This window comes from Aspergillus oryzae, chromosome 4, assembly GCF_000184455.2.
Source record: "Aspergillus oryzae RIB40 DNA, chromosome 4".
Taxonomy (NCBI): domain Eukaryota; kingdom Fungi; phylum Ascomycota; class Eurotiomycetes; order Eurotiales; family Aspergillaceae; genus Aspergillus; species Aspergillus oryzae.
In genome coordinates this window covers 1282026-1306075 of record NC_036438.1, presented here as the reverse complement: position 1 = coordinate 1306075, position 24050 = coordinate 1282026, and the positions used below count along the sequence as shown (strand labels likewise).

The 24050-nt window shown below is 49.0% G+C and overlaps 6 protein-coding genes across 6 annotated transcripts; 1 reads left to right on the top strand and 5 right to left on the bottom strand.

Annotated features, from left to right (window-relative positions):
* Positions 1 to 148: 148 nt before the first annotated feature.
* On the bottom strand, positions 149 to 4051 carry AO090012000511 (OPT family oligopeptide transporter; the record flags this gene model as incomplete). The annotated part of the gene is made up of 3 exons (XM_023236518.1): positions 149 to 1702; positions 1760 to 2546; positions 3837 to 4051. 3 exons carry the CDS (start codon positions 4049 to 4051, stop codon positions 149 to 151), a joined length of 2556 nt encoding a protein of 851 aa, XP_023091437.1.
* A 413-nt stretch (positions 4052 to 4464) lies between these two features.
* On the bottom strand, positions 4465 to 6694 carry AO090012000510 (putative phenol 2-monooxygenase; the record flags this gene model as incomplete). The annotated part of the gene is made up of 6 exons (XM_023236517.1): positions 4465 to 5424; positions 5483 to 5712; positions 5766 to 5800; positions 5856 to 6325; positions 6388 to 6601; positions 6663 to 6694. The coding sequence occupies 6 exons, from the start codon at positions 6692 to 6694 to the stop codon at positions 4465 to 4467; spliced, it is 1941 nt and encodes a 646-aa protein (XP_023091436.1).
* A 1850-nt stretch (positions 6695 to 8544) lies between these two features.
* Positions 8545 to 10935, top strand: AO090012000509 (uncharacterized protein; the record flags this gene model as incomplete). Its single annotated transcript, XM_023236516.1, has 2 exons — positions 8545 to 8559; positions 10333 to 10935. The coding sequence occupies 2 exons, from the start codon at positions 8545 to 8547 to the stop codon at positions 10933 to 10935; spliced, it is 618 nt and encodes a 205-aa protein (XP_023091435.1).
* Positions 10936 to 11305: 370 nt separating this feature from the next.
* On the bottom strand, positions 11306 to 15733 carry AO090012000508 (WD repeat protein; the record flags this gene model as incomplete). Its single annotated transcript, XM_023236515.1, has 7 exons — positions 11306 to 11812; positions 11891 to 12141; positions 12200 to 12446; positions 12505 to 12948; positions 13005 to 15275; positions 15375 to 15563; positions 15653 to 15733. The coding sequence occupies 7 exons, from the start codon at positions 15731 to 15733 to the stop codon at positions 11306 to 11308; spliced, it is 3990 nt and encodes a 1329-aa protein (XP_023091434.1).
* A 565-nt stretch (positions 15734 to 16298) lies between these two features.
* AO090012000507 (Sfi1 family protein) lies at positions 16299 to 19623 on the bottom strand (the record flags this gene model as incomplete). The annotated part of the gene is made up of 2 exons (XM_023236514.1): positions 16299 to 19492; positions 19560 to 19623. 2 exons carry the CDS (start codon positions 19621 to 19623, stop codon positions 16299 to 16301), a joined length of 3258 nt encoding a protein of 1085 aa, XP_023091433.1.
* A 927-nt stretch (positions 19624 to 20550) lies between these two features.
* On the bottom strand, positions 20551 to 23906 carry AO090012000505 (isoleucine--tRNA ligase ILS1; the record flags this gene model as incomplete). The annotated part of the gene is made up of 2 exons (XM_023236513.1): positions 20551 to 23355; positions 23418 to 23906. The coding sequence occupies 2 exons, from the start codon at positions 23904 to 23906 to the stop codon at positions 20551 to 20553; spliced, it is 3294 nt and encodes a 1097-aa protein (XP_023091432.1).
* Between the last annotated feature and the right edge of the window lie 144 nt (positions 23907 to 24050).

The following is a 24050-nucleotide window of genomic DNA, read 5'->3' as shown; positions in this document are numbered from 1 at the left end:
TACTTTTAAAATCGATAAAATCAAGGTAGTACAGAGGACTTCCAGCCCATCACTAACATGCGGTTGCAACGATATATTTGTATCCATGCCGCTCTCAAAGCAACGAAATACGTAAACCACACTCCCAGAGAAATGGTCATTATCTAATCTAAAGATGCGGAACTCCTCCACTTGCCAGAAGAAGATTAACGATGCTAATGATACCTTCACCTAGGATCAGCCCGGACGCCAGAACCACGACAGTTGAGGACGCAGCATCAGCATCTTTAATAGCTTGTCCGGGTGCGGGTCCTGCCGCGGGATTTCTAGTATCTGCCCCCCGGACATTCCCCTGGGGCTGTTCCTCGTTGGCTGCTTGAGTGGGAGGTTCAAGGTCCTGGGCCTTAGCGTGCTTTCGAGACCACCACCAGGCGATCAGTCCGCCAATGGCTCTAGCGAGGGTGAATGAGGGGACGTTGAAGATGCCGACGGCGACGGCGATACCGCCCGGAATATATGATCGCCACCAGGCTGTTGCGTCGCGTTTGCCGCCATTGGCGAAGCTGGACGTACCGACAATACGGAGAATAGTGACGACGACGAAAACTGCTCCAGCTATTGAGGCCGCTTCCCATGCCATTGGAGGGAGGCCTTGGCCTGTGACCAGGCGGGCTGTGAAGATCCAGACGTATGCCGTTGGGGTCTGGAACATTGGACCTGGGACCTCGTAGACGTTCACGTACATCTTGTATACTGCTGTAGATAGCACGGCGCCCACGAGACTACCGATCATCTGGCCGTAAAACTGGGCCTTGGGGCTTGCACCTAGTAAGTGGCCGGTCTTTAAGTCTTGCATCATATCTCCGGCCTGTAGGGCACCGGACTCGGATACTGCACCAGCAAGAAGGTTGGTGACTAATGCAGTGCGTCGGGAAAAGTGGGAGGCGGGGGTTGCGAGAGAGAAAAGCAGTTGCGTTAATTTACTTATCCCAGATACTGGGTTCAAATCTGTCTCGCCGAGAGCGCGGACACCCATTATAGATAAGAGAACAGCCAGCAGGGTTGCAAGGCTGGAGAGCAATGGAGACATGACATCACCAAAGACGAAGTGCATGCAAACAACGTTCAGTATCAGTGTCAAGGGCAACAAGATGAGCACTGTTCTTGTGGAGATAAGTTGAGATGGAGGGGCGTCTTCCTCATCAGCGGCTTCAGCTTGCATTCCTGCCAGCAAAGCAGGGAGGTGGCTTGGTATAGAGGATTCTTCGGAGATAGGGCTCAATGCGGAGTAGCTGATATAGTCATGGGGATGATATTCCGCTGAGCCCCGAGAGGAAACTCGACGCCAAAGACGACTAGAGAGGAGCTTGGCCTTCAGTTTGGGGGCATGCTTTACAGCTGGTCTGAGCACTAGCCAGCCAAGGCTAACGATCGAGTCAGCGAGCATAATGGCCAGAGAAACCCATACAATCCAGGCCTTGCTTCCATCATCCCAGCTGTCCACAGGACCAGGAGCCCAGCCGCGAGCTTTCGCAAAGGGGGACAAGATACCCCAGCCTAGAACAGCACCGAATAGCATATGCATGCAGGTAGAAGGTCCCATGATAATTCCTTGCCCGACATACGCTGGTGATGGGTTGAGAGTCCATAGCCAATTATGCGCCAACGAAAGTCCGAAAATGGGAATATCGCGAACTTGAGGGACAAAGTATGAAAACAGCGTCTGAATTTATTAGTACATAAGCGCAATGTCAGTTAGGGAGACAGTATAGATTCTCACATAAACACCGGAGACTGCGAACGCGCCAACCAAGAGACGCATCTTCGACCTCCAATCCTTTTTGTCACTGCTCTCCTCTTCCAAAGTAGTTTTCCTCAGTAGGGTACCGGTACCGCTCTCCTCGGATACACGAGAAAGTATCGGCGCCTCTTCCTCTTCATCTCTCCCCAAGCCTGTGTTGTCACTCACCCTGCCCTTTGCTTTTTCATCACTCTGTCCGCTTCCATGAAGGACTCTCAGCATCAGCGCAGATGCTGTACCGCTAGGAAACCTGAGCTTCTCGCGAACAATGACCTCTTTTCGTAACGGAACGGCAAAGACAACCCCGAACAAGCATACCCCAAGACTCCAGATAACCAGCTTCCAGAAACTAAGTTTCAGCGGTCCACCCTCGCCGACGCCTCCGTCGCCAGAAGGCCCGTCTTCACCGTCCCTTATAAGGAATTCCAATGCCGGTATAACACCAACAAAACCACAGCCTAGTGGCATTGTTCCAACCGCCCCTGCTACCGTCTGAATGAGGACATTCTCAATGGGAGTAAACGGATAGGAAAGATGCTTGGAGAACACTTTGAAGACTGAGAATCCTATCAATGCAGACGGCATTGCCATTGTACTAATCCATCCTGTTTGCAGCCCGAAGTATGTGTTCGAAAACGTGATGAGAGCGCCGATAATGAGGCCAACTAGGAGGGATCTGGTTGTAAAGCTCTGGGCGGAGGTGACCGGCGAGCCTTCCAGTACAGAGCTCGAGGGAAAACCGGCATTATCATTGTCTGTCCTCGACCTAATATAATCATCGGAATCTCTGAAGTGCGATCCATCTCCATCCGCCATATTCACCGATTGAGCACCTTTAGAGGCGTTGTCCGGTATGTTGATAGTTTGGTAGTTTATCAAGTCAACTGCAACACTAACCCCTCAGCCCTGCATTCCAGATACCACCGTCACAATTGAGATACAGAAGACCTCAGTAGTCCATAACGCAAACGACAAGTGTATCGATAAGTAAGAGAAGGGAAAGGGAGATGGCAGTGACAGGAGTGGATGATGATAAATCACATTGACGATCACGAGTCCAGCCGCACTGGGGGGTGAATTTAGATGACTAAGCTGTGGCGATAAGATAAGCCTCCCCCAGATTGGTGATGTCACTTTGCACCGATAAGAGCTTCAATGATTTATACTAATACTGGACATCTCTACACCACAACATTGTACCGATTCCCTGTGAACCATCCTTCCACGGCATCTTTGAACAGCTTTGAATAGCCTTGCGCTGTCTTCTGTGCCAACCATGCTAGGTGTGGCGTCACCACTAGATTCAGATCCTCTGTGCCCTCCGCCAGCAAAGGAGAGTTATTAGGTCCAGCGGGCTCCTTCAAGCATACATCGGTTGCTGCTCCAGCAATCCTGTCCTCTCTCAAAGCTTTAACTAGAGCCTCTTCATCTACAACACCACCCCGAGAGACGTTGATCAAGACGGCATGGTGCGACATGGCTTCCAACTCTGGAGTCGAGATAAGGTTCCGAGTAGTCTCGAGCAGCGGAACCGCGAGGAAAAGTACCGTGCTCTCCTTGATCACTGTGTCGAAAGGTGTCCTATCTTCGCCTTCTGGACCAATAGAACTACCGAAATTCTTACGTCCAGAAATCAGGACTTTCATGCCTAATCCCCGGGCAAGATTGGCGATCCGTTTCCCTGTACATTCCGTCAGAGATATTCGACGTAGAGAAGGCTACAGTAGAGCACATCATATGAAACGTATACATACCCACGCCTCCATTTCCAATAATACCCACCACTTCGTCCTCACATGTTAAGGGAGGATCTCCATACTTATCCAAATACCGGAACATGAGGATCTTCTTTTGCCATTCTCCAGCCCGGGTTTGGGCATGCATATCCACGAGCCTCCGTCGCATCGTGAAGTAGAGACCAATGGCATGCTCAGAAACAGTGGCGATGTTTGCCCCCGGGCAATTAGTCACAGAAATGCCCCGTTTTCTGCATACTTCAAGATCGACGCAGTCGGTGCCGGATGCCACAATCACAATGAGCTTGAGATGCGGGGACTTCTCTTCGGAGAGCGCGGTCGCATCGACAGGGAATGCACATAGGACCAGAATAGATGCATCGTAGATTCTTTCGTGGAGATTTGCTAGTGTTGTTTGGGGGTACACTGTTTTTGTGTACGTATATGGCTCGGGAAGGTTGAACTCGGGGATCTGGACAAAGTCGCCTTGCAGGACGACCATGTGGTGGTGGTTTGGTAATTGTGGAGGACTCATATTTTGTTTGGTTTAGTTACTTTACTGTATGAATCACTTGGAGTGTTATTTGCCTTGTCAATGTCGACTAAAGGACCGAGGCTCCAACTCGGTTTTATAGGGTCGGGAACCCGACGCATTGGCCACGCACACGCACGCCCTAAGGCTGACATTTCCCCACTGGGTCTGATAAGCAACGAACAAGAGAGTGCGGAGTAATCATGATTCATGAATGCCAGGGAAAATAAGGATCCTCTCTTTTTTCTGCATACAATTCTGTCTATTAGGTTTGTGGTAAGCATGTGGATGATGTATCTGTTTCACAATATGGCCAGTCTAGTATGTTCCTACCACTAGATATATATATACATTCCAGGACCCCAAGTTAGGCCCGCTGCTGAGAATTGGTAGACCAACTACATCTCATCAGGCAATTACAGTCGAGCTCTCTGTTTGGGGCTCCGAAAAACCCCTTCAAAGTATTTTGACAGCCCCTCAACGTCCTCTAAATCTCCAATCCATCCGATATATTGATCCGGCCTCAGGGCAACAACGGCACCTTTCAGTCGATCAACTCCCCACTTCTCATATGCCTTTCCATCACACTGCAAGTCCCAATGACATTTCTCATCACCCCATATTTTGTCATACTCCCAACCATTGTCGTCATCGAAAGGCCGTAGGGCCTTGGGAAAATCAAACAACTGTACATCCTCCACGGGCGCACTATGAATGGTAACCACATCAATAGTCGCATGAAGCTTCCTAGGCTTGCGCGAAAACCGCCGCAAAACTGAGTCAGGGGATGTCAAATACTCGCTGAAGGTCAACACCCGACGCTTCTGCTCCTCCGTCCGTATATCACCAGCGAGGAGCAAGATACGGAAGCGACCATCGCTCTGAAAAACCCGGGTAGTCCACCGGGTTATACCGTCAGCTTGGTTGCGAACCTTGGCTGGTATGATTTTCTCTCCCGGTGACAGGTTTTTGGCTATCCTCTGCCCGTTTTTATGGACCAACGGACTGTCTCCGTAATGGGACAAAATGCCTTCGGCAAATGGCTCCACCGAGTCGAGGACCTCCTTCATGGCTTCGAACCTTGCTTCCGCGTCCGGAGGGGATGAGCCTCCCTGTTGCTTCAGGAACAGCGGCGACCAGCGACGATCGAAATCCACGAGCATTTCAGCAAGCGGGCGGCGCTCAGGTTCGTATGTGTCAAGGATGGAGGCATGAGCTACTCCTTTTGCGACGAGGGCCACTTTCCAGCCGATGTTGAAGCCGTCCTGTAAGCTTATATTCAAGCCCAGTCCTACCTTTGGAGAATGGTTGTGAACTGCATCACCTGCGAGATATATGCGACCTTTGGTGAAGTTCTGGGCAATTCTTTGGCCAATCTAGTCCAAATGCTTAGTGTGATTGTACCGTGAAGATAAATCCACGCAAACTGCTCACCTGATATGTGGTCCACCAGTCACAGACCTTGAAGTCAAACTGAAACGGTTTCAGCATCTGTTGCACCTTTTCTCGCATCATGTCCAACGTGATGGACGATCGATCGAACCTCCCTGACGAGACGTCGACCTCTGTCAGTGGGACATAGAACCGGGCTAGCTGCCTCTCCCTTGGAATGACGAGGAGTGTTCCCAGTTCACTTGCCACCGTAGACGCCCGGCGCACATCGGCTGTCCATTGATTAGTTACATAGTTCGTGCGCTAAATAAAGCCATCGACTTACGAAAATTGGTGATAGGAACCACATCAAGGACACCCCTGTATTATACCCGTCAGTCACGAGAAAACCTAGGATAGCCGAGGAAGACGGTACCATATGTGCTCGGTTGTGGAACCTGTGAAGGGGATATCCAACTGTTTCCTAGTCCAGCTACGGCCACCATCGCAACTGATGAGATACTTCGCCTTAACTATCTCGACCGTGCCTGGCTCGTGCTTCCTTTCCGGAGTGAGGTCTTCCACTTCGTCAGGTGCTACATTGTCACGAGAAAGAGATTGCGAGCAACCATAAGCCGAGGCAGCGCTTAGCTCTCCTTCGGTGAGTGTCCTCAGCTTGACTGTGATCGGGTATTCCTCATGGTTATTCTCGAGGCTTGCATCATACTCAAGCGACTCGGCAGCGACACCTCTCTCGACCACAAGGTCTGAGCTGTCTTTGATCGCATCGAGGATGTAACGCTCGATTCTTCCTTGACTCAATCCATGCATGCGATAGGGCGCATTGTCGAGGGTTTCACTGCGAACCTGTTTTTTTCGCTTCAAGTTCCCCTTCTCGTCCCTCGCCTATTTAGTATCTTAGTTACGATGTCCGCCCCACAGGATCAACAATGAGAGGTGGAACGGACCCAGAAGCAGAATTCGGTGATTTCCACACCTTCATGCAAGACTCTGTGCTGAAACCCCATGCTGTCAAAGAGCTCCGACGTTGCGGCCCTCAATCCATCGGCATGGCCACGAAACACCTTCGTGGCACGTTTGTCGACGATGCGAGCATTGACACCACAACGAGCCATCCAGTATGCAGCAGCTAAGCCAGAGGGACCAGCACCGATGATAAGTCTAACAAACAATCATCAATATCCACAAGAAGCAAATACCGAGATCTTTCAACCGAACTTACACATCGGTGCGAGATTCGATCACAGGAGCCATGGTGAAGGCAATTGAGCCGATATCTGTGCTGATAGATGGGTGATGGTGTTGTCCGATCGAGTTTCTATCTACCCACGTAGCGAAACAGGGTTTTATAACTCCCAACCCATCCTACAATTGACTCTATATCTGGTAATCGGATGTATTCTAGCAAATCTTTCACTCGGTAGATGAACATGTCCTCGTTCCGCTTACAAAGCGATCGTCGTGTGGTACAAAGTGCGGTCTAAAGTAGACCTGCATGAGGCCCACCAGCTTAAACCAGTCGAGTTCCCAAGAACATGACACGTAATCTCGCAGCAGACCCATATGCAATGCTTTTGTCTCTTTGAAGTAAACAATCCGAGTAGATATACTACCTAGCTGGACGAATTAGCCACTAATGGCACAGAAGCCCTAAGGGCCAAGAGTTCTAGTTCTTGTACTCCTCATCGTGAACAAAGTTAGGGCGCATATTTTTCTCGATTTACCACAACGGGGCATATTTTGAGTACACCTTATAGTAACGAGAATTGGTAGCTTCATATGCAGATCCGACTCCTTGCAGAATTCACTAGGTTCTGTTAGGAAAGTGTGAAGTGGCGGTAGAGGAAGTAACCGAACTACGAGTTTCTGTAAGGTAATCCACTGAAACAACGGCGATTTTGACATGCTCATGACCCTTGTTCCGTTGCAGGACATCCTGCTCAGAGGGGTTCGGCTGGAGTATTTCTAAATTGGCTCTGTGCTAGCAATGGTTGCAGGTTATAAGTTGGTGACAACACAGATATACATATCGGGCATCCTGGCTACCCATTGATGCATTCTATGAAACATGGAAAGCATCTTAGGTCATGTCTTAGTATATACTTAATATTCTTATTATAGATTCAAAAGCCCAGGGACCAAGAGACCCCGATCCGCTTCCTCGTCGTTATGGTAAAGTAAGCTGTAAGCCAAGTAAATCGATGATTATGTATGCGCTACACGTCCTATCTTATAACGCTCTATCGACTAGAAGTTATTCCTTTTAAATTATGTAGAGATCGGATGTAGTCTCTCACTGTGATATAAATGTGGCTAGAAATTCGTCCCGAAAACTCAGGGAGTTAAGCCCCGAAGGTTATCTCAGACATTGTAGGAGTAGTTTAAAGCCAAAGGGCTAGATCCCCCGCCCAAACGAGCCAAATTCTTGAAACAACTCGGAGGGTATGCTTTTAGAAGGAGTCTGGTGAAATTAAACGCTAGAAATCAGAGAATGTGCAGAGACATTTTAGGGTATAGTCGGTGCATTCCTTCTGCACTCAACCCCGGATAGCCTCAGCTGCCTCACTACTGAAGTAGCAATTGACTTCGGGCAACTCCAGACACCTTTGTTTACTGTTAACCATATCCATGGATTGTTTATGTTGACAGGAGTTTTGACGGGGTTTGACAAGACGCGTGCCCTTGCATAGGGGGACCACGATCCTTGCTTGAGTTCATCAACGCGGAATGACAGCCAGGGCCGTTGTGTCAAGCAAAAGTTAATGATCGACAGGTGCCAGGGGAGATAGTTCCAGCTCAGTCAAGGACTAAATATTCAGGACACATTCCAGTAGAAGCCCAGACAAGGGTGCCAATGTATATCCGGGATAACCAGTTCAGCTCCTTCATTCCATAGGAGGGGAGACAGGCTAAGAAAAATGGAGGCTGCTATTGCCATGGACAAAAGGCGCGTTCTTGGAATACATAAATACATCTTCAACCACATCTGAGAATATTCTTCCTGTTCAGCACGATCGTTGACAAGAAAACCCTTCAGGCACATTCAGTGTAAAGAGACACACACACCTTCGACTTCGACTCTTATTATATCTGCAAACAACAAAATGCATTTCTCTACGGTAAGTAACACTAACATTGACCTGTTCGATGGTGCGATGGCTAACAAGCGCAATAAAGCTCTTTGCTGCCTCTCTCGCTCTCGCCCCAGCCGTCTATGGCAACAGCGTAAGCGTTGTCGAAGTCGAGGTTCATGGCCACGACAATTGCCATGTTGGAAGACTGCCTGGAAACAACCTCGAGGAGCACTCGACCATCGACTCCAAGCCAAAGAAGGTCTTCCCGACTGAGAATTCCTGCCCGTCAGTCAAGCTGCCTGACCATGACGAAGTCGACACGTACTCCTTCACTGTAACTGCGCTCAACAAGAAGAGCTTCGAGCAGTGCCGCGGTCTGGGTGTCTACACCAACAAGGAATGTGCCGGCAACCCTGACTGGATTGTGCCTTTCCACCCTGGAGAGCTCCGGGCCTCCAGCCCTTGTCTCCCTGAGTACGGCTTCGAGGACTACGTTTCGCTTCAGCTTATTTGCAATGACGACCCAGTCCACCGCGACGAAGGAAAGTCCGAGGCACATGGAGAGGGAAACAAAGAAGGCGAGGGTGAAGGAAACAAGGAGGGCGAGGGTGAAGGAAACAAGGAGGGAGAGGGAGAGGGAAGCAACAAGGGGGAGGGCGAGGCTGAGCAACGCCAAGGTCAAGCTGAGAAGCCTGCCGCTAAATCTAACTCTATCTTTGGTAAATTGGGCTTGTAAGCGGTTGTACGTTGGGGAAAAGTACTGGATATTTTTCGTCGGTGTGTGGATGATCATGGGTGATGTATCATTATCTCAATTTCACGGACGGCTTTTATTCCTTAATACCTAATTATCATCTTTATTTCAACTTCAACACCCCTTCTACATCCATTGAAGGAACGAGATTTGCTTTCCAATCAAGCTCTATGAGTGTAGTTTAGCCAAGGCTTAGAAACCTGTTGGGTCTATCCTACATAGGAAACGTACTTGCCTGCCTGACAAAACTACACTTGAATATATCTTGCATATAACGTCTAGCGTGAGAATGCGCAACTGTGTTTCTTTTTGTATTTTGTTCTTTTTTTTTTAGAAAAAAAAAAATAGGAAGCCAATCCACCGCATTTCTTAAACATCTTAAACGGCGCCACACATATTCAAGCATACGGAGTACTATACACCTCGATAAACTGCACCCACAGCAGGACTGCACGAATTCGAATCCACAGTATATAAGCCAATAGAACGAACACGAGACAAGCCCATACGTGTCATGCCAAGTTTCTGACTCGACGGAGGCGCCGTTAATGTGGAATGAAGCGATTGGAATGTTTGCATGTTTTATTGCTCGGAGCCCAGCGACTCACAGCAGGAATGCAAAGCGTCGGATGCTTTTCCCCATGGAAGTGAAACGCTTAGTGGTTCACGTATCTCTAGTAGGCATAGTATAATTCCTCACGTACCAGGTATGGGGCGTACTTTCACCTCGCGTTTGGGGGCACGACTCCTGGAAGTAGATGTCGATCTTCCTGGCCTCCTGGAGTATTTCGGGGCAATGGGCCCGTAGTCATGAGAATGTAATATTTAACTGCCGGACAGGTCAGGAGTTGGAATGGAGATTCAGATATGGTTCTTCTTCTTTTTTTTTTTTTTTTTTTGTCAGCGTTGTCGGATCTCCTAGTGTCGGTAGTTGTATTTACTTCTTGACTGCGAAGCGGTTCTTCAACATGCATTGGACAAATGTAAGTGAGAACCACGACTTTCACTCTATTTCTCCTGATCGAACCTCACACTGGGCTCAAAGAATCTAACAAAAAATGTAGATCCTCCCCCTCCTAACTCTCGCCCACTTGCCGGTGACCTCAGCTCTCAGCGCCGCCCGAGTCTGGGCCAACTTCTCTCCCCAGTGCCCAGCCGACGACCACTCCTCTTACCCAGATGATCCCAATCTCAGCTTGCACGAAGAATTCACAACAGCCGTCGACGTGGTCGCCGGGAAGTGCCAGGAAGTTCCTGTTCCCCTTCGATACACCATGGAGGTGGACCACGTCTCGATTGACGCAGAGCTCTTCTGGCAGGATAGCTTAGACCAATGTACCATTGCCGTGCACGAGCTGCCGGGCTGTACCGAGCCGCCACTTATACAGAAGAAAATCGAACAGGGGAAAGCACTCAGTGAGTGCGAAGAGCGGAACTTTGCCACGTTCACTCAGGTTTGGGTGAAGTTAGAGTGTGAGCAGATGAAGCCAGTTCATCATGGTATAGCTTCTTGGTACCATGGGAGACCTGCAAATGATACGGTGAGTGCCAACAGTACTGGAACTCACAACAACACTGGGAATCACAATAGCACCGCACCGTACAGTGGGAGTAGTGTGTTTCACAGCAGTGTTTGGAAGAAGATATTGGAAAATCAGCGGGCATGACTGACGCCGTCCTGATAATAATCCTGTTGGGTTAGCTTTCTTTGTTTCTTTAAAAAGCTTTGATCATCTCATTTGTTGGGAAGCTCCCTTTTGGAATGCCTATGTTTGATGTCTGGGATCATGTAGCGTGTTCGCTGTTTCGCTGATGGTTGACGATGTTGAATAATGATCACGATTGATATGGGACAATTACATTCACTTGAAAATTCTCAAGAATCATTGAGCATTAGCATTCATAGTATACAATACACCCCTTTGAGAAAACGCATGTAGCACCAAATCGACATGAAAAGTTGGCTAATAACAAAAATGACACACAAGAATTACCGACAACGCCCGATTGCTGCAAAGCACACATGATAGGATTTTACTAGAACCCAAAACTGTCGAGTAGCGAATTGGGGTCAGGCTCGTGGATCATGGTCGGGGGTGGCTGTGGTTTCTTCGGCGCATCGGGCGCCTTCGAAGACGGTGGCACGCCGGTCTTGATTGGCATGTCTGCTACCACGAGACTGCTTCGTCGTCGAAGCATCTTCCGGTAATCAACACCATTTTGCTGCAGGTCAAATGATATTTCCCTCACTCCTTTGGCGGGTGGAGGCTCGGCCAAGAACTCCCAATAACGCACCAGGTTCAAAGCGAGAAGGTCACAACCCATTCGATCATAGAGGCGCGCATTGCGTATGACAAAGCCCCATTCTGCTGGGCCAGAGACTTTAGATGCACCCTTCAAGGTCTGCAATGTTTTCTCACGAAGCTGTTTGTATAGGACTACCAAAGCAGGATCGTTCGATAAGTACGATTTGGCATGTAGCGGGATCATCCCAGGGCTTCCTGGAGAAGCAGGTGTGGAAGGAATGAGTGTTTCAACTGGGGACTACAGATACCAAAATAATCAGCATAAGGGACTAAAAGAAAAGCTGGGGAATGGTGCCTGGTTGATCTGCCGACTTACAATGAGCGAGCGTACAGCCATATCACGACGGCCCAACATCCAGAAAGCCCAGGAAGCCATCCATCGGTTTCCATCAGAGGCAGCTTCGGGTAAAACCCTCTCTTCCAGAATTTCCTTCAACACCGGTCCGTCATCCCCTTCGTAGGCGCGTACAATGGCAATTGCGAGCTGGAGATCACCGACTTGATTGATACAGACCATAGCAGCATCGCGCAAGTGATCCGCAAGAAGGAAAAAGGCCGCCGCATACTCTGAAAGAGCTGTTAGCATATTGAACGGACGCAGAGCTTCTGTATGGTCAAAGCTCACCAAATCTGCGCTTCCCAAGCAAGGCGTATGCATTTTTCAAAGCGGTTGTTTTCCAACGAGGCTCTTGGAAGTTATTCGCAAGTAATCGCTGAGTCGCACCTTGCTCACGATTCCAATGGGCCATGCGCCAGAGACCCTGGAGAATGTTCTTCTTCCCGAGAGCAAAGTAATAGAGTGAACAGTCAATTGGATTCTTTTCTTCTGTTTTAGTGTACTCATTCCGGGCAACGACTTCCAGTTGAGCTCGCTACCAATTGTCAGCACATAGAACCTTAGGGGTAGGGGATGAGTCTTAATATACTTACAATAGCCGTGGTATTCGATAGCCACATGAACAAGCCGCTCTCCCTGGCCGCCTTCCATACCATCTTACCGCCGAATTGTCTCGACACAAGGTCTAGAAGAATATCCTGGCTACCACTATGAAAAGCCCAGACGATCTCTCTCCAGGAGACTGTATCTTTGTTGGCGACGCCTTGCGTTCTTCGCAGCATATGCTGCCGGAAGAACAGCAGATAGCGGGCAGCGTTGTCATCCATTGAGCGCCGATGCTTTTCGACAGTGGCAACGCATTCGATAGTATCAGCCAGGCGGAATTGCTCTTGACTGGAAAGTTGTGGCAAAGCAACTCTAGCTAAATTTTCATTGAGCACAATAGCAGTGTTTTCGTCCATGACAGATGGTTCATCCTCTAGCGAAAGATCTTCGTACGCAGAATGTAGTTCCTTAGACGACGCTTTCTGTGAGGTCTTCAAACTTGTTAGCTGTATAACTGGATATTACAATAGTATCTTAACAAACTCACATCGTGTTCCAAATAGAAATCTTCCAGGGACATGTCCAAGAAACCGTCAAGGTCATCGCCTTCAGTATAGAACTTGAGCTTCCGGTGCAACCTTATCAAAATGGAATGTGCCAAATTACTCTTGCCACTTAGGATACACTGCGCCAAGAATTGGGGGTGGAACACAGGCAATGGGCCATTCAACCGGCTGACAACCTCGAATAGGTCTACGAAACCGTGGCGACGCGATGGAATACGAAGTTGTGAAACTAGACGATCGTTGGCATCGATCTCGTTGTCGTACACAAAAAGTTGGTTTCCCGCTCCGATCACAAGGTGGCCATTGTTAAGCCAACAGGAATCTCCAATAGGATGAGGTGTAAGGTCCCGAATCCAGATCTCTCTGACTTGGGTCCAGGAAGGACGAGCATCAAGGTAGTCATAACGAAGCTGAGATAGCAAGATGACTTTGTGGGGAAACCCAACCGCAAGAATGGATTGCATATCTGGTGTGGAAGTCCAGTCCAGGTCACGGATGATATCCTTCTGGCCAAAGTGCTCCTCATACTCCAATTGCGCGCCATTCGTATCCCAGATTGTTAAATGGCTACGGTCCTCGTCCACAAGAGCTGCTTTTCTGATGGAGCTTCCACTGGCAAGGGATGGGTTTGCAATTCCCGTTTCAACTGTTGATGTCAATAGCCATTCTACCCGACTTTTTTCTCTGTCGACCTTAGCAGCCCAGGTATGGACAATACCCGTCCGAGTATAAGATAACGCTATGTCGGGTGAGAATATATCGAAGAATCCAGACATTTCAGCTTTAGGGCCTGCAGGGTCAACAGGCAAGATGTATGACATATCCTCTTCAAGGCCCAAATTGAAAGTACAAAACTTCTGTAAGCAGCATTGGGAACTATGCGCTCCATTCGCTTGCTTTGTCGCAGTTGGGAGCCGGATCTCCCAAGCTATTCCGTTCCTATCAGCCCCGATTGTTGCTATGTACACCATTCCCTTTTCCGTCGTGGGGATCGGGAGAACACAAAGTGGTTTACTCGATAGCTGGAAGGTCGACGCAGCAATCTTTCTGGCATGAAAAGAGCGCAGATCCCAGACAGATATCCCATTATGATGGAGATTTACAAGGAAATCTCCATTCTCAACCACACATGTGCGATGAATGTGTTCATCTGAGTATAGGGAGCTTTTGCGGATAAGCATCGACCCGCTATTCCTTCGTTTCTGTTTCCAAACCATTGCCTTGTTATCATCTGTACGTGAAACAAGAGTATCGCCGATCGCATTGCGGACAATCTTCTTAACTGGGCCATTGTGTCCTGTCCAGGATGCTTTCAGGGCAATCCGGTCTTTGCGAGGGCTTGGATCGAATAATGTATCAACTTGAGAATCATACCATTCGATACGGCCATCAAAATGGTGCACAAGAATGGAGAGCGAGTCACCTGAATGTGTGCTTTGAAATGCACAAATCTGGGCATAGTCTTCATCTGCAGCTAGTCCCCGCATGAATGCAAAATTCAGGCCTTCAACATGGAGGATGTTGAAGGCATTCAGGTCAGACTTGGATTTGGAGCCAACATCCTCGAGCGCCCAGGCCGACATGTGGCCTTGGCCATCTATCACAACGCAAATCTCGGGACTTTTGTTAGCGACCTCGATTATATGCTCTAAAGCGTGGTTTCCCTTGCTCCCTGCAGACCTTTGCACTGCCTGTTCGGTAGCCACACAGAAGTCTCTGCTATCAATGACGAAGCCATATCGCCGAGACATATCCCTCTGATCCGCCGTATGTCTTGGTTGGACAGAAGCGCCCATGTCGATTTGTGTCCATAGTTGTAGAACGGTTGGAGAGTGATGTTCCATCATTGCCCAGATCCTGATCTGGTTGTCGGCGCATAGGGTGTACAGGACATTATCGATAGATTGCTCCTTATGAAATGGCTTACGCCAGTGGACGCCTGTGACGATTGCAGGATGTGGAAGGTATGATACCTCGAATCGAACATCGTCCGCGCCAAACGACAGCCGTCGCCATACTTTGACTAGGCGGTCGTAATATCCAGTCGTAATCAGCAAAGTTGAGTCGGGAGAGAACTGCGCAAATTTGACAGGGTTTGCAAGCTTTTGCTTCCACACTGGACGCGGCACATCGTTCAAAAACCACAGCGTGAGGTGAGAATTCCCTAGGAGCAGCTCGTCGGGGGAGCCCCATGACAGGGTCCGGATTGTCTCATCGTCGTTCTCGTAACGAAATGTCTGAACAAGGGACCACTATACCGACAAGCAATTAGCATTCGCTCCTGCGCTTCCACGAACCGCAACCGGGCTGTGAATATCTAATTCTCCTGAACCATCCTCATAGTAACGGACTTTTAAGGTTTCATGCTTGATGCCGTACGGCTGGTAAATAAAAATATCCGGACCGCCACACACAGCAATTTTGCCAGAGGCTTCATCAATTGTCACGGCTTCTAGGGATTCGGTATCGTCGACGTAGATGGTTTGTAGGAGCGTGTGGGGACCGCCGAGGATAACCAGCGCATGGCCGGAGATGTAAACCTGTAGCGAACAAAAACAACGGACCAAGTGTTAGCAGAGCTTGACCTTCGCATGACTCTATTCAAGGACTGAATTGCGGTTTCCCTTACGACGACACGGAGACCATCCCACAGCGCAGTGCTGAAAGACTGGAGCTTCGCTCGGGGCCTCCCCGGCAGTACCGCTCGCATAGAGGCGGGTAGGTGTTGGTGTCGCTCGTTGCGCTCAGGATAGAATTACACCATTGCTAGGAGCAGAGAACGAACTGTTCGAAATGGGCCTCAAAAACAACAAAGGGCGCAGGGAAGAATGTCGAGGGCTTTTCGGAAGTAGATCAATGGAGGTAAGCTGGAGGAGCTTGGGGAAGTCTAAAGTGGTCGAGCACTAAATTACGTTGGTGTTCCGCCCACCGCTCCACTTGCCGCCGTGTGACTGAGCCATGTGGACAGTGACGTTGGTGACCTGATTTATATACATACATACTACAAAACAGGAAAAGGTATCTGTGCGTTTATACAGCGATTCAAGGCTGCAATGAACTATATAATCAAGACAAAAACTTGTGTCAGAGTCTAGAGCCAGCTTCCAACAACTCAAACAAGCTCATATAAACTACGCGCCATCCATGCCTTGCAAAGTGGGGTATCAATAAAAAAAAAAGCTCCAGGCCAATACCAAACAGCGCCAACATGGAAAAGGGAAAAATACTAAGCAAGACACTGTACATCCAAGATCGTATTCCTAGATTTCGGAACTCTAGATCCGTCGATTAGCCGACCTTCTAGCATTCGTAGGTGATTCTGGCTCCTCGTCTACGAACCGAACGCTCGTGGCCAGAGCACTGCCCCGGCCGTTACGGGTTCGTGGGTTGGAGCCAGATCTCGGTGCCGTAGTTCCTGCACGCAGGAGTCGACTGGCGAACGGCGTGTATAACGGTGTTGCAGGAGTCGTAGAGGCCTGTGCGAGTGCCCTTGCCCGTACGGCCCGCTTGGATGGCGAGGTCAGGTAGTTAGGGGTGGTCACTGGAGTTGTCGAGACATTCTGGGCATCCGCAATAAGGTCGTTGGATTTGAAAGGCGTCTCAGTTTGAGACCAAGGATCGAATATAGATCGACTTGTCCTAAAATTCCCACTTGGGCCGTCGAAATTTCGTGCAGGTGTAACAAGCGGCCTCGGAGAATCCCGAGCCTCAACGTTCAATCTCAATTTCTCCAACCAGTGGCGGAATATACTTCTTGAATGCCGTCTCAAGTTCCTCTCTTTCATAGCTTCTGCTGTCTCATTGGTGCTTCTGATTTGGAAAATACGGAGACTAAGCCTGCGCAGGCAAACGTTCGCCTGTCCCAAGACATGTACGCGATACATACTGTCTGCTTGCTGATTTAAACGGTGGCATTCCAGCAAGGCCTCTGCCAAACGTATCAATTGGTCGTAAGCGACTCTCCGCGAATGATAGACTTCAGCTTCGTGGTTATCTTGATTTCGCTTTGCAGTTTGCTCATGCCATCGATGCAGGAGTTCAGACGCAATGCTCAGTGATTTTCTTCGACTAAATTGCAAGGCCTGCTGATCCATGTCGAATACATCATGGGCCCTCGCACGCCAGTTTTCGAGAGCGTTTGCAGCAAGGTTCATCTTGAGCTTTCTTCGTGTCTTCGCGTAAGCTGCCTGGCGGCGCCGCTTAGCGGATTCCAATGTCGCTGCATGCCACTTGTTTAGTGTCTTGATTGCTGTAAAGTAGAACTGTGCATTATTAGCCCATCCTTCGAGTTTGGCCACATGTTGTGATTTCGATCGCCAAGCTATCAGCGACTCTTGAAGTAGTCGTGGTGCATAGAATTCAAAGGCAACGAATTCTCGGTGACGCTGAAGTGCGAACTGGTCACGCCAGCAGATTAGCTTGGCCTTTAGCAGCTCTTCATTCCGACGGTCCTCGTGTACTTCGGCATGGTCAAGTAAACGAGTGTAGGTTCGACGGACATTCGTTACGAATCTAGAAAACACCTCGCGCGTGATTCGTTGATCTCGAATCCGCTGCATAAGAGAGAATCTTTCCGCCAATATCCATTTATACATCGTTTCGATTTTCAGACGTTCTTCGATCCGCGCACTGAGGGCCTGACAGCGAAGCAGGTCATTCCAAGTTGTCCACGAGTTACGTAGGATTCTCAAACGATTCATTTCTCTCGCGTGCTGCAGCATTCGAATCCGCTTTACCCACTGAACATATGCGGTTTGGAGGATTCGTCGATCAACCATGCCAGACACACGAGACGCGGGAGGAGCAAGATGGGATTGGATTTTCCATTCTCCAAGAGTTTTGTGCAGAAGGTGTTGACGCTGCTTGACTGCTGCCTCTTTATTGCCGGTAGCGATCGCTTTGGACCTTTGAGACCACATTTGCCACGCTGCACTAAGAGCCAGATGTTTGTTCTTGACTTCTATCTCATGGTTGCGTTCTCTGTTTGTACGAAATTTCCGCAGCCAGTACAACAGTGACCGCCTTTTGAGGCAATAGTCATACCATTGAGGAGCACGCCGTTCGCAGAAAGACCAGAACCATCTCCAATACATGCCGTGTATAAGTCTCTTGTCGTGGGCAACAGTCACCTCTTTCTCGGAATCCTTTATATGATGGACCTTCCTCTTCCAGATATTGAATGGTCGCCGTAACGCGAATCTTTGGGCCTTCAACTCGTTAACGGCTGTTATTTCGCGCCACGCGTTGAAGTATTTGACACTTAGCACATGTCTTCGCGCCGCAGAAGTCCTTGCTACTTCTTCCGAAGCGACCTGCGCCCAGTGGGTGAAAGCTTTGGTTACGAGGTAGAGATCGCGGGCCCGTGAAGCGCGCTCCTCTAGATGCTTAAAAAAGCGGTCGGTTTGTGCTGCTCGTCGTTGCGTTTGAATGATCGAGTGCCACGTCTCGAAGGCTTGACGAAGAAGCGTGCCTCTATCGCGATTGATGGCGACAACTTCCATATGCTGATGACTTTGTCGAGTTTGGATGGCTTTCTTTAACCATTGCGTAAGCAACCGCCGGTTAATAGCACGTTGACGATACATGTTAAATGTTGACGCATCACGCAGCAAATCGGAGAGCGATGGTCTATACAGCAATTCCAGTGGAACTTCGGGCTTTTCTACAGAGTCGTCACCTTCAGCGGATACCGATGAACTCTCTGCATCTCCGTCAGAGCCTTCTGAGCTTAATGAGTGCCGTGTGCGCGACCGGGAGGCTTTGGCCATCCTCTTTGAGCGATCTCGATCAACCGCATACCTGGCATGTACTCCATTAGAGACATGATCTCCGTTATTTCGTCCATCCGTATCCCTATCCAAGAGATCCATTTTATTCATAAGGCGGCGTCCAACATCCAAGAACTGCGCAATCAGCTGAGTTCTGTCAGTCGAATCAGCCTGCTTAGCGAGCGCCCGTTTTGGTGATGGCCTGGTACTAGGGAATTCGGGTTTGTCGATTGGCAGACGGGATAAGGAAGAGCGCGAACTTGGGCGATTGGCGAAGCTCCTTTGTGTAGGGTCATCACCAACATCATACATGGAATTGAACGATGCTCGCCTCCTCGGGGTGGGCTGTGTAGTGCTTTCTCCATAAGCGGTGTCGCGATCGACCTTTGCTTTGAGCCTACCATCTGTTGAAGGTACACTGTCCGCATAAGTGTCATTGCCTTCATAATCATCTTCACCAATCTCAATGACTATTCCCATCCGTTCAAGTAGGTTCTCGAATTTCTCAAAGAGGGAATCTCCTAAGATATTCTTGCTTCCCATCTTGAGTAAGAAGCGCAAGCAGGCATAGCGTGGATCTGGATCGACGCCATGTTCTGCGATGACTTCATCATACGCTTTGAATAACACTCTGTATGGAAGGCGCTCCACCTCTGGGTCTCGCTCAGCGCGGGTGATGACTTGATAGAGAAGGCCGACATCTAATATACGGGAACCGGTTATTATGCAAGTTTGAATGAGGCCTCCATGGGCTCACGCATTACGCACCTTCGTCTGAAAGCGACGGGTCTTCATAGGACAAATGTCTACGCTGAGGGGGTACGGGAGGCATCGAACTGTCCGCGACCTAGGGCGCGTTTTTCGCAGAAAGGTCATGGAGGCGGAAAACGAAATCAACCATTGCGAGGCACAGGGTTGGGCGTGAAACGAGAACCCACAGGCCTCAAGCCTACCAGTCAAAAATAAGCAGGTAAAGGAGGATGCAAAAACGAAACCGTTCGCTGAAGCAATTGGACAGCTGAGACTAGGCTTCGTCCCCAACCTCCGACAATTGTTTTGCTTGTCGCGCGGAACCCAACATGGAATGTAGAGGTCATGTGACGGGTTATGTAATACCCTATTCCTTCTGCATCACATCAAATCACTTCAGACGAGGTAAAGGAAAATAGTAGCAAAATCAAAGAAGAAAATGCCATCAACAAGAACAAGGCCTATTGAGAAATTTGCAAAAGCCACGTCAAAATGCTCTGCAGAGGTATACACCTGTCCTATGGTCGGGCCATGATACCAGCTGACCGTTTCTCAGGCAGCGGCATATGGCAAGTGCATTGTTGCTGACTACAATTCGGTCCACAAAGACATGTGTGCTAAAGAGTTCATGAAGCTCAAAGACTGCTTCCTGGTAAGGTGTAAGATTGAATATCCGATAGTCGAATACTAATCTGGAGTTGCTGATAGGCAGCGTCGAAGAAAGTTTGAAGGGAGACGGTGAGACAGGTTATGATGTTAAATTTCAGGTGCATGCATTAAGCGCAGACCTCTTCCTTTTTTTAATTACATTTTTGATTTCTTTCTTACTATAATTTTCTTCTTGAGATGAAATACGGCCTACCAACGCCAAGGCAAATCCATGTATAAAATGTAATTTTATAGACTAAATGCTATCGTTCAACAAACACACTTGCGAAAACACTAAAATATAAGCTATCAACGAACAATATCTAAGCACTGGCATGACACATCTAAGTTACTCGAATGTCTAGAGTTTGAGCAACCTGAGCATAAAAGTCGCTTTCTGGACTTCTTGTTCCTCCTCCATGATCATGCGTTCCTCATCACCACTAGGGACCTTGCCATCAACAAGCTCAAACCTTTCGAGCGGTCTGCGTACAACCTTCTCAATGGCCTGGGCCTGCGTCTGGAAGGCTTCACCCAGACCGACATTTTCAGGATCCGAAAGAATTGCGTATTCCATCTTGACATCGTCAGTGGGGACTAAGCCGGCCTTCTTACGAAGACGCTGCAGACGGTTAATGATTTCCCGGCCCAGTCCTTGGTGCGCCAGCTCCGGGTACAGGTTCGCATCCAAGATGGTCAACACATCGTCATCGGCGTTGGGCTCCATACCCTCGGATGATGCGTCTTCCTTGACACCCCGTCTTACGATAAGGTCGCCTTCAACAAGCTCAATACCATCAACAAGTATTTTCTTGTCTGAGACAAACTTCTTCACATCATTGCTGGTGAGCGAAGGCAAAGACTTCTTGACCTTTTGGGCATCCTTCTTCAGCTTCTTTCCGAGGGTCGGCCAATCAGCAGTAACGCTATACTGGACATTGTATTTCTCCTCGTCAGATGACAGGATGAGCTCGATAACGTTTAGTTCCTCGAGAATGTAGCTTTGCAAAGACTTCACATCCTCGAGGAATTGCGGGTCTTGGTGGATAACGACAAGCGTCTTCAGAGGAGTCTTCAATCCAAGAGTGCGGCGCTCACGAGATACACGGGCCATTTCGATAACCTTTTGCATCCGAGATACACGCCTCTCAACCACTTCATCAAACAACTCCTCACGCACCTCAGGGAAGGCAAGGAAGTGGACGCTGCGGCTATCTTCACTACGGAGAGCCTCTGGGATGTGGGGAAGGAGCTTCTGATAGATGGTATCGGTAAGGAATGGTGTGAAAGGAGCAAGTCCTCTGACCAATGTATAGAGGACCTCAAAGAGGGTGTTGAGGGCGTGTAAAGTGTCATCAACGCCGTTTTCGCCCTTCAAACGTCTCCGGTTGAATCTGATATACCAGTTGGTAGTGTTGTCAATCAGTCCGAGTAGCCGGGGAACAACTGTGTACAAACGGTATCCTGCCATCTCCTCATTCACAAACTTGAGAAGACTCTGGCAGCTTGCCAGGATCCAGCGGTCCATGACATTGGTGTTGGTGGCTTCTGCTTTAGGATCAAAGACGTAGTCAACACCCTGGGACTTCTTGAGAAGAGCCACCTGGCCCTCGAAGAATTTGTAACTGTTCCAAAGAGGAAGAAGCACCTTAGCAACAATCTCCTTGACGCCGGCTTCCTTGAATCTGAGTGGCTCCGCGCGTACAACGGGGGAGTTAATCAGATACAGACGGAGAGCGTCAGAACCGTATCTGTTCATGATAAGAGAAGGATCTGGGTAATTCTTCAATCTCTTAGACATCTTCTTTCCGTCTTCAGCAAGAACGATACCGTTAACGACACAGTTCTTGAAAGGCAATTTGCCAAACAGATGGGTACCCAAAACAGTCAGAGTATAGAACCAGCCACGAGTCTGATCCAGTCCTTCGGCAATGAAATCGCCAGGGAAGCTCTTCTCAAACTGTTCCTTATTCTCAAATGGGTAGTGCTGAGAAGCGTACGGCATGCTGCCTGATTCGAACCAACAGTCAAACACTTCGCTCACACGGCGCAGAACACCCTTGCCTTGCTTGCTGGGAATAGTGATCTTGTCCACTTTATCGCGGTGGAGATCAGTAAGTTCGCCCTGGTATCCACTGAGTTCCTTGAGCTCTTCGGCGCTGCCCACAGCGACAATTTCTTTGAAGTCGTCGCTGACCCACAAGGGCAAAGGAGTACCCCAGAATCGGTTTCTAGAAATGTTCCAGTCTCGGGCATTCTGAATCCAACTGGAGAACCGCTTTTCCTTCACAAATGAGGGCACCCAGTGGGAGCCCTCGATGCCCTCGAGCATCTGAGGAATTATACAGGGAATCTTGACAAACCAGGCTGGCACGGCTCTATAGATCAGAGGAGTGTCAGAACGCCAGCAGAATGGGTAACTGTGAGTGATCTGGCTATCAACAATTAAGCGGCCAATTCCCTTAAGATGCTTGATGATAGGCTTGTCGGCAGCTTTGACATGTTGACCCACAAAGTCGCGAATCTCAGCTGTATAGCATCCCGTCTCGTCGACAGGGTTAGGTGGCAAGCGCGTTTCGCTAATAACGCCACTTTCCATACCAACCCTGTAATCGTCCTCACCAAAGGCAGGGGCCTGGTGAACAACACCGGTACCATCGTCGGCCGTAACATATTCGGCGTTCAACACGCGGAAGCCGTGGTCTTTAAATTCTTCATAGAAGTAATCGAACAGAGGCGTATACTTCCAGTCTTTCATGGCCGAACCCTTAAATCGATCGACAATCTTGAATTTGGCCTTCTTGGGATCTTTATAGAGCGTCCGAAGCAAGGATTCAAGAAGAATGTAGTGCTTGCCCGAGGCTTCATCAAGAATCTTGATGTATTCAAAAGTAGGGTTAACTGCAAGGCCAGTGTTCATCGGCAGGGTCCAAGGGGTGGTGGTCCACGCAAGCAGGCAGGTCTCAGGATCTTCCACCAGAGGGAACGATACCACAACGGCAGGATCTTGAACGTCTTTGTAGTTTTGTTGAGCTTCGAAGTTACTAAGGGGGGTGTTGAGAGCAGTGGAGTAAGGCATAACGCGGTAGCCTCTGTATACTAGGTCCTTATCGAAGAGTTGCTTGAAAACCCACCATACGGACTCCATGAAGGATGTGTTCATGGTCTGTGTAAGTTAATGTAATATGTTGTCAGCAGTCTTATACTGAATACATATGAATGGCTCACGAGAGGGCGTTTTCCCCTCTCCTTGCAAAAGTAAAAATAGGACATTGGTTGGGATTCTACCTTGTAGTCATTGTCAAAATCGATCCACCTGCCAAGTCTCTCAATAGTCTCTCTCCATTCAGATGCGTATCTCATAACAATGGCTCGGCACTCCTCGTTGTACTTTTCAATTCCAAGCTTCTCGACAGCCTCTAAGCCCGACATGCCTAACTTTTTGTCGATTTCATATTCGATAGGTACACCGTGAGTATCCCAGCCGAATCGTCTCTCGACATAGTGGCCCTTCATAGACCAATATCTGGGAATAATATCTTTAATAGTGGATGCCAGCAGATGGCCATAGTGAGGAAGACCTGTTGCGAACGGAGGACCATCGTAGAAAGTGTACGGTTTGCGGCCACGAGAGAGCTCGACTTGCCTCTGGAAGGCGTCAATCTCCCTCCATCGCTTGAGGGTAAGCTCCTCCTCCTTAGGGAAGTCAATCGACATGGCAGGCGAGCGTTCTGTCTTGACGTGTGGGTGCGAGTTTCCAAAGGAGGGATGGCCGCGGGGTAAAATAAAAAAGATGCAGAAATGAATGAGTCAACCCCGCGGAGCCGAATTTTTGCCAAGCCCCTCCTCAGTGCGCCCTGC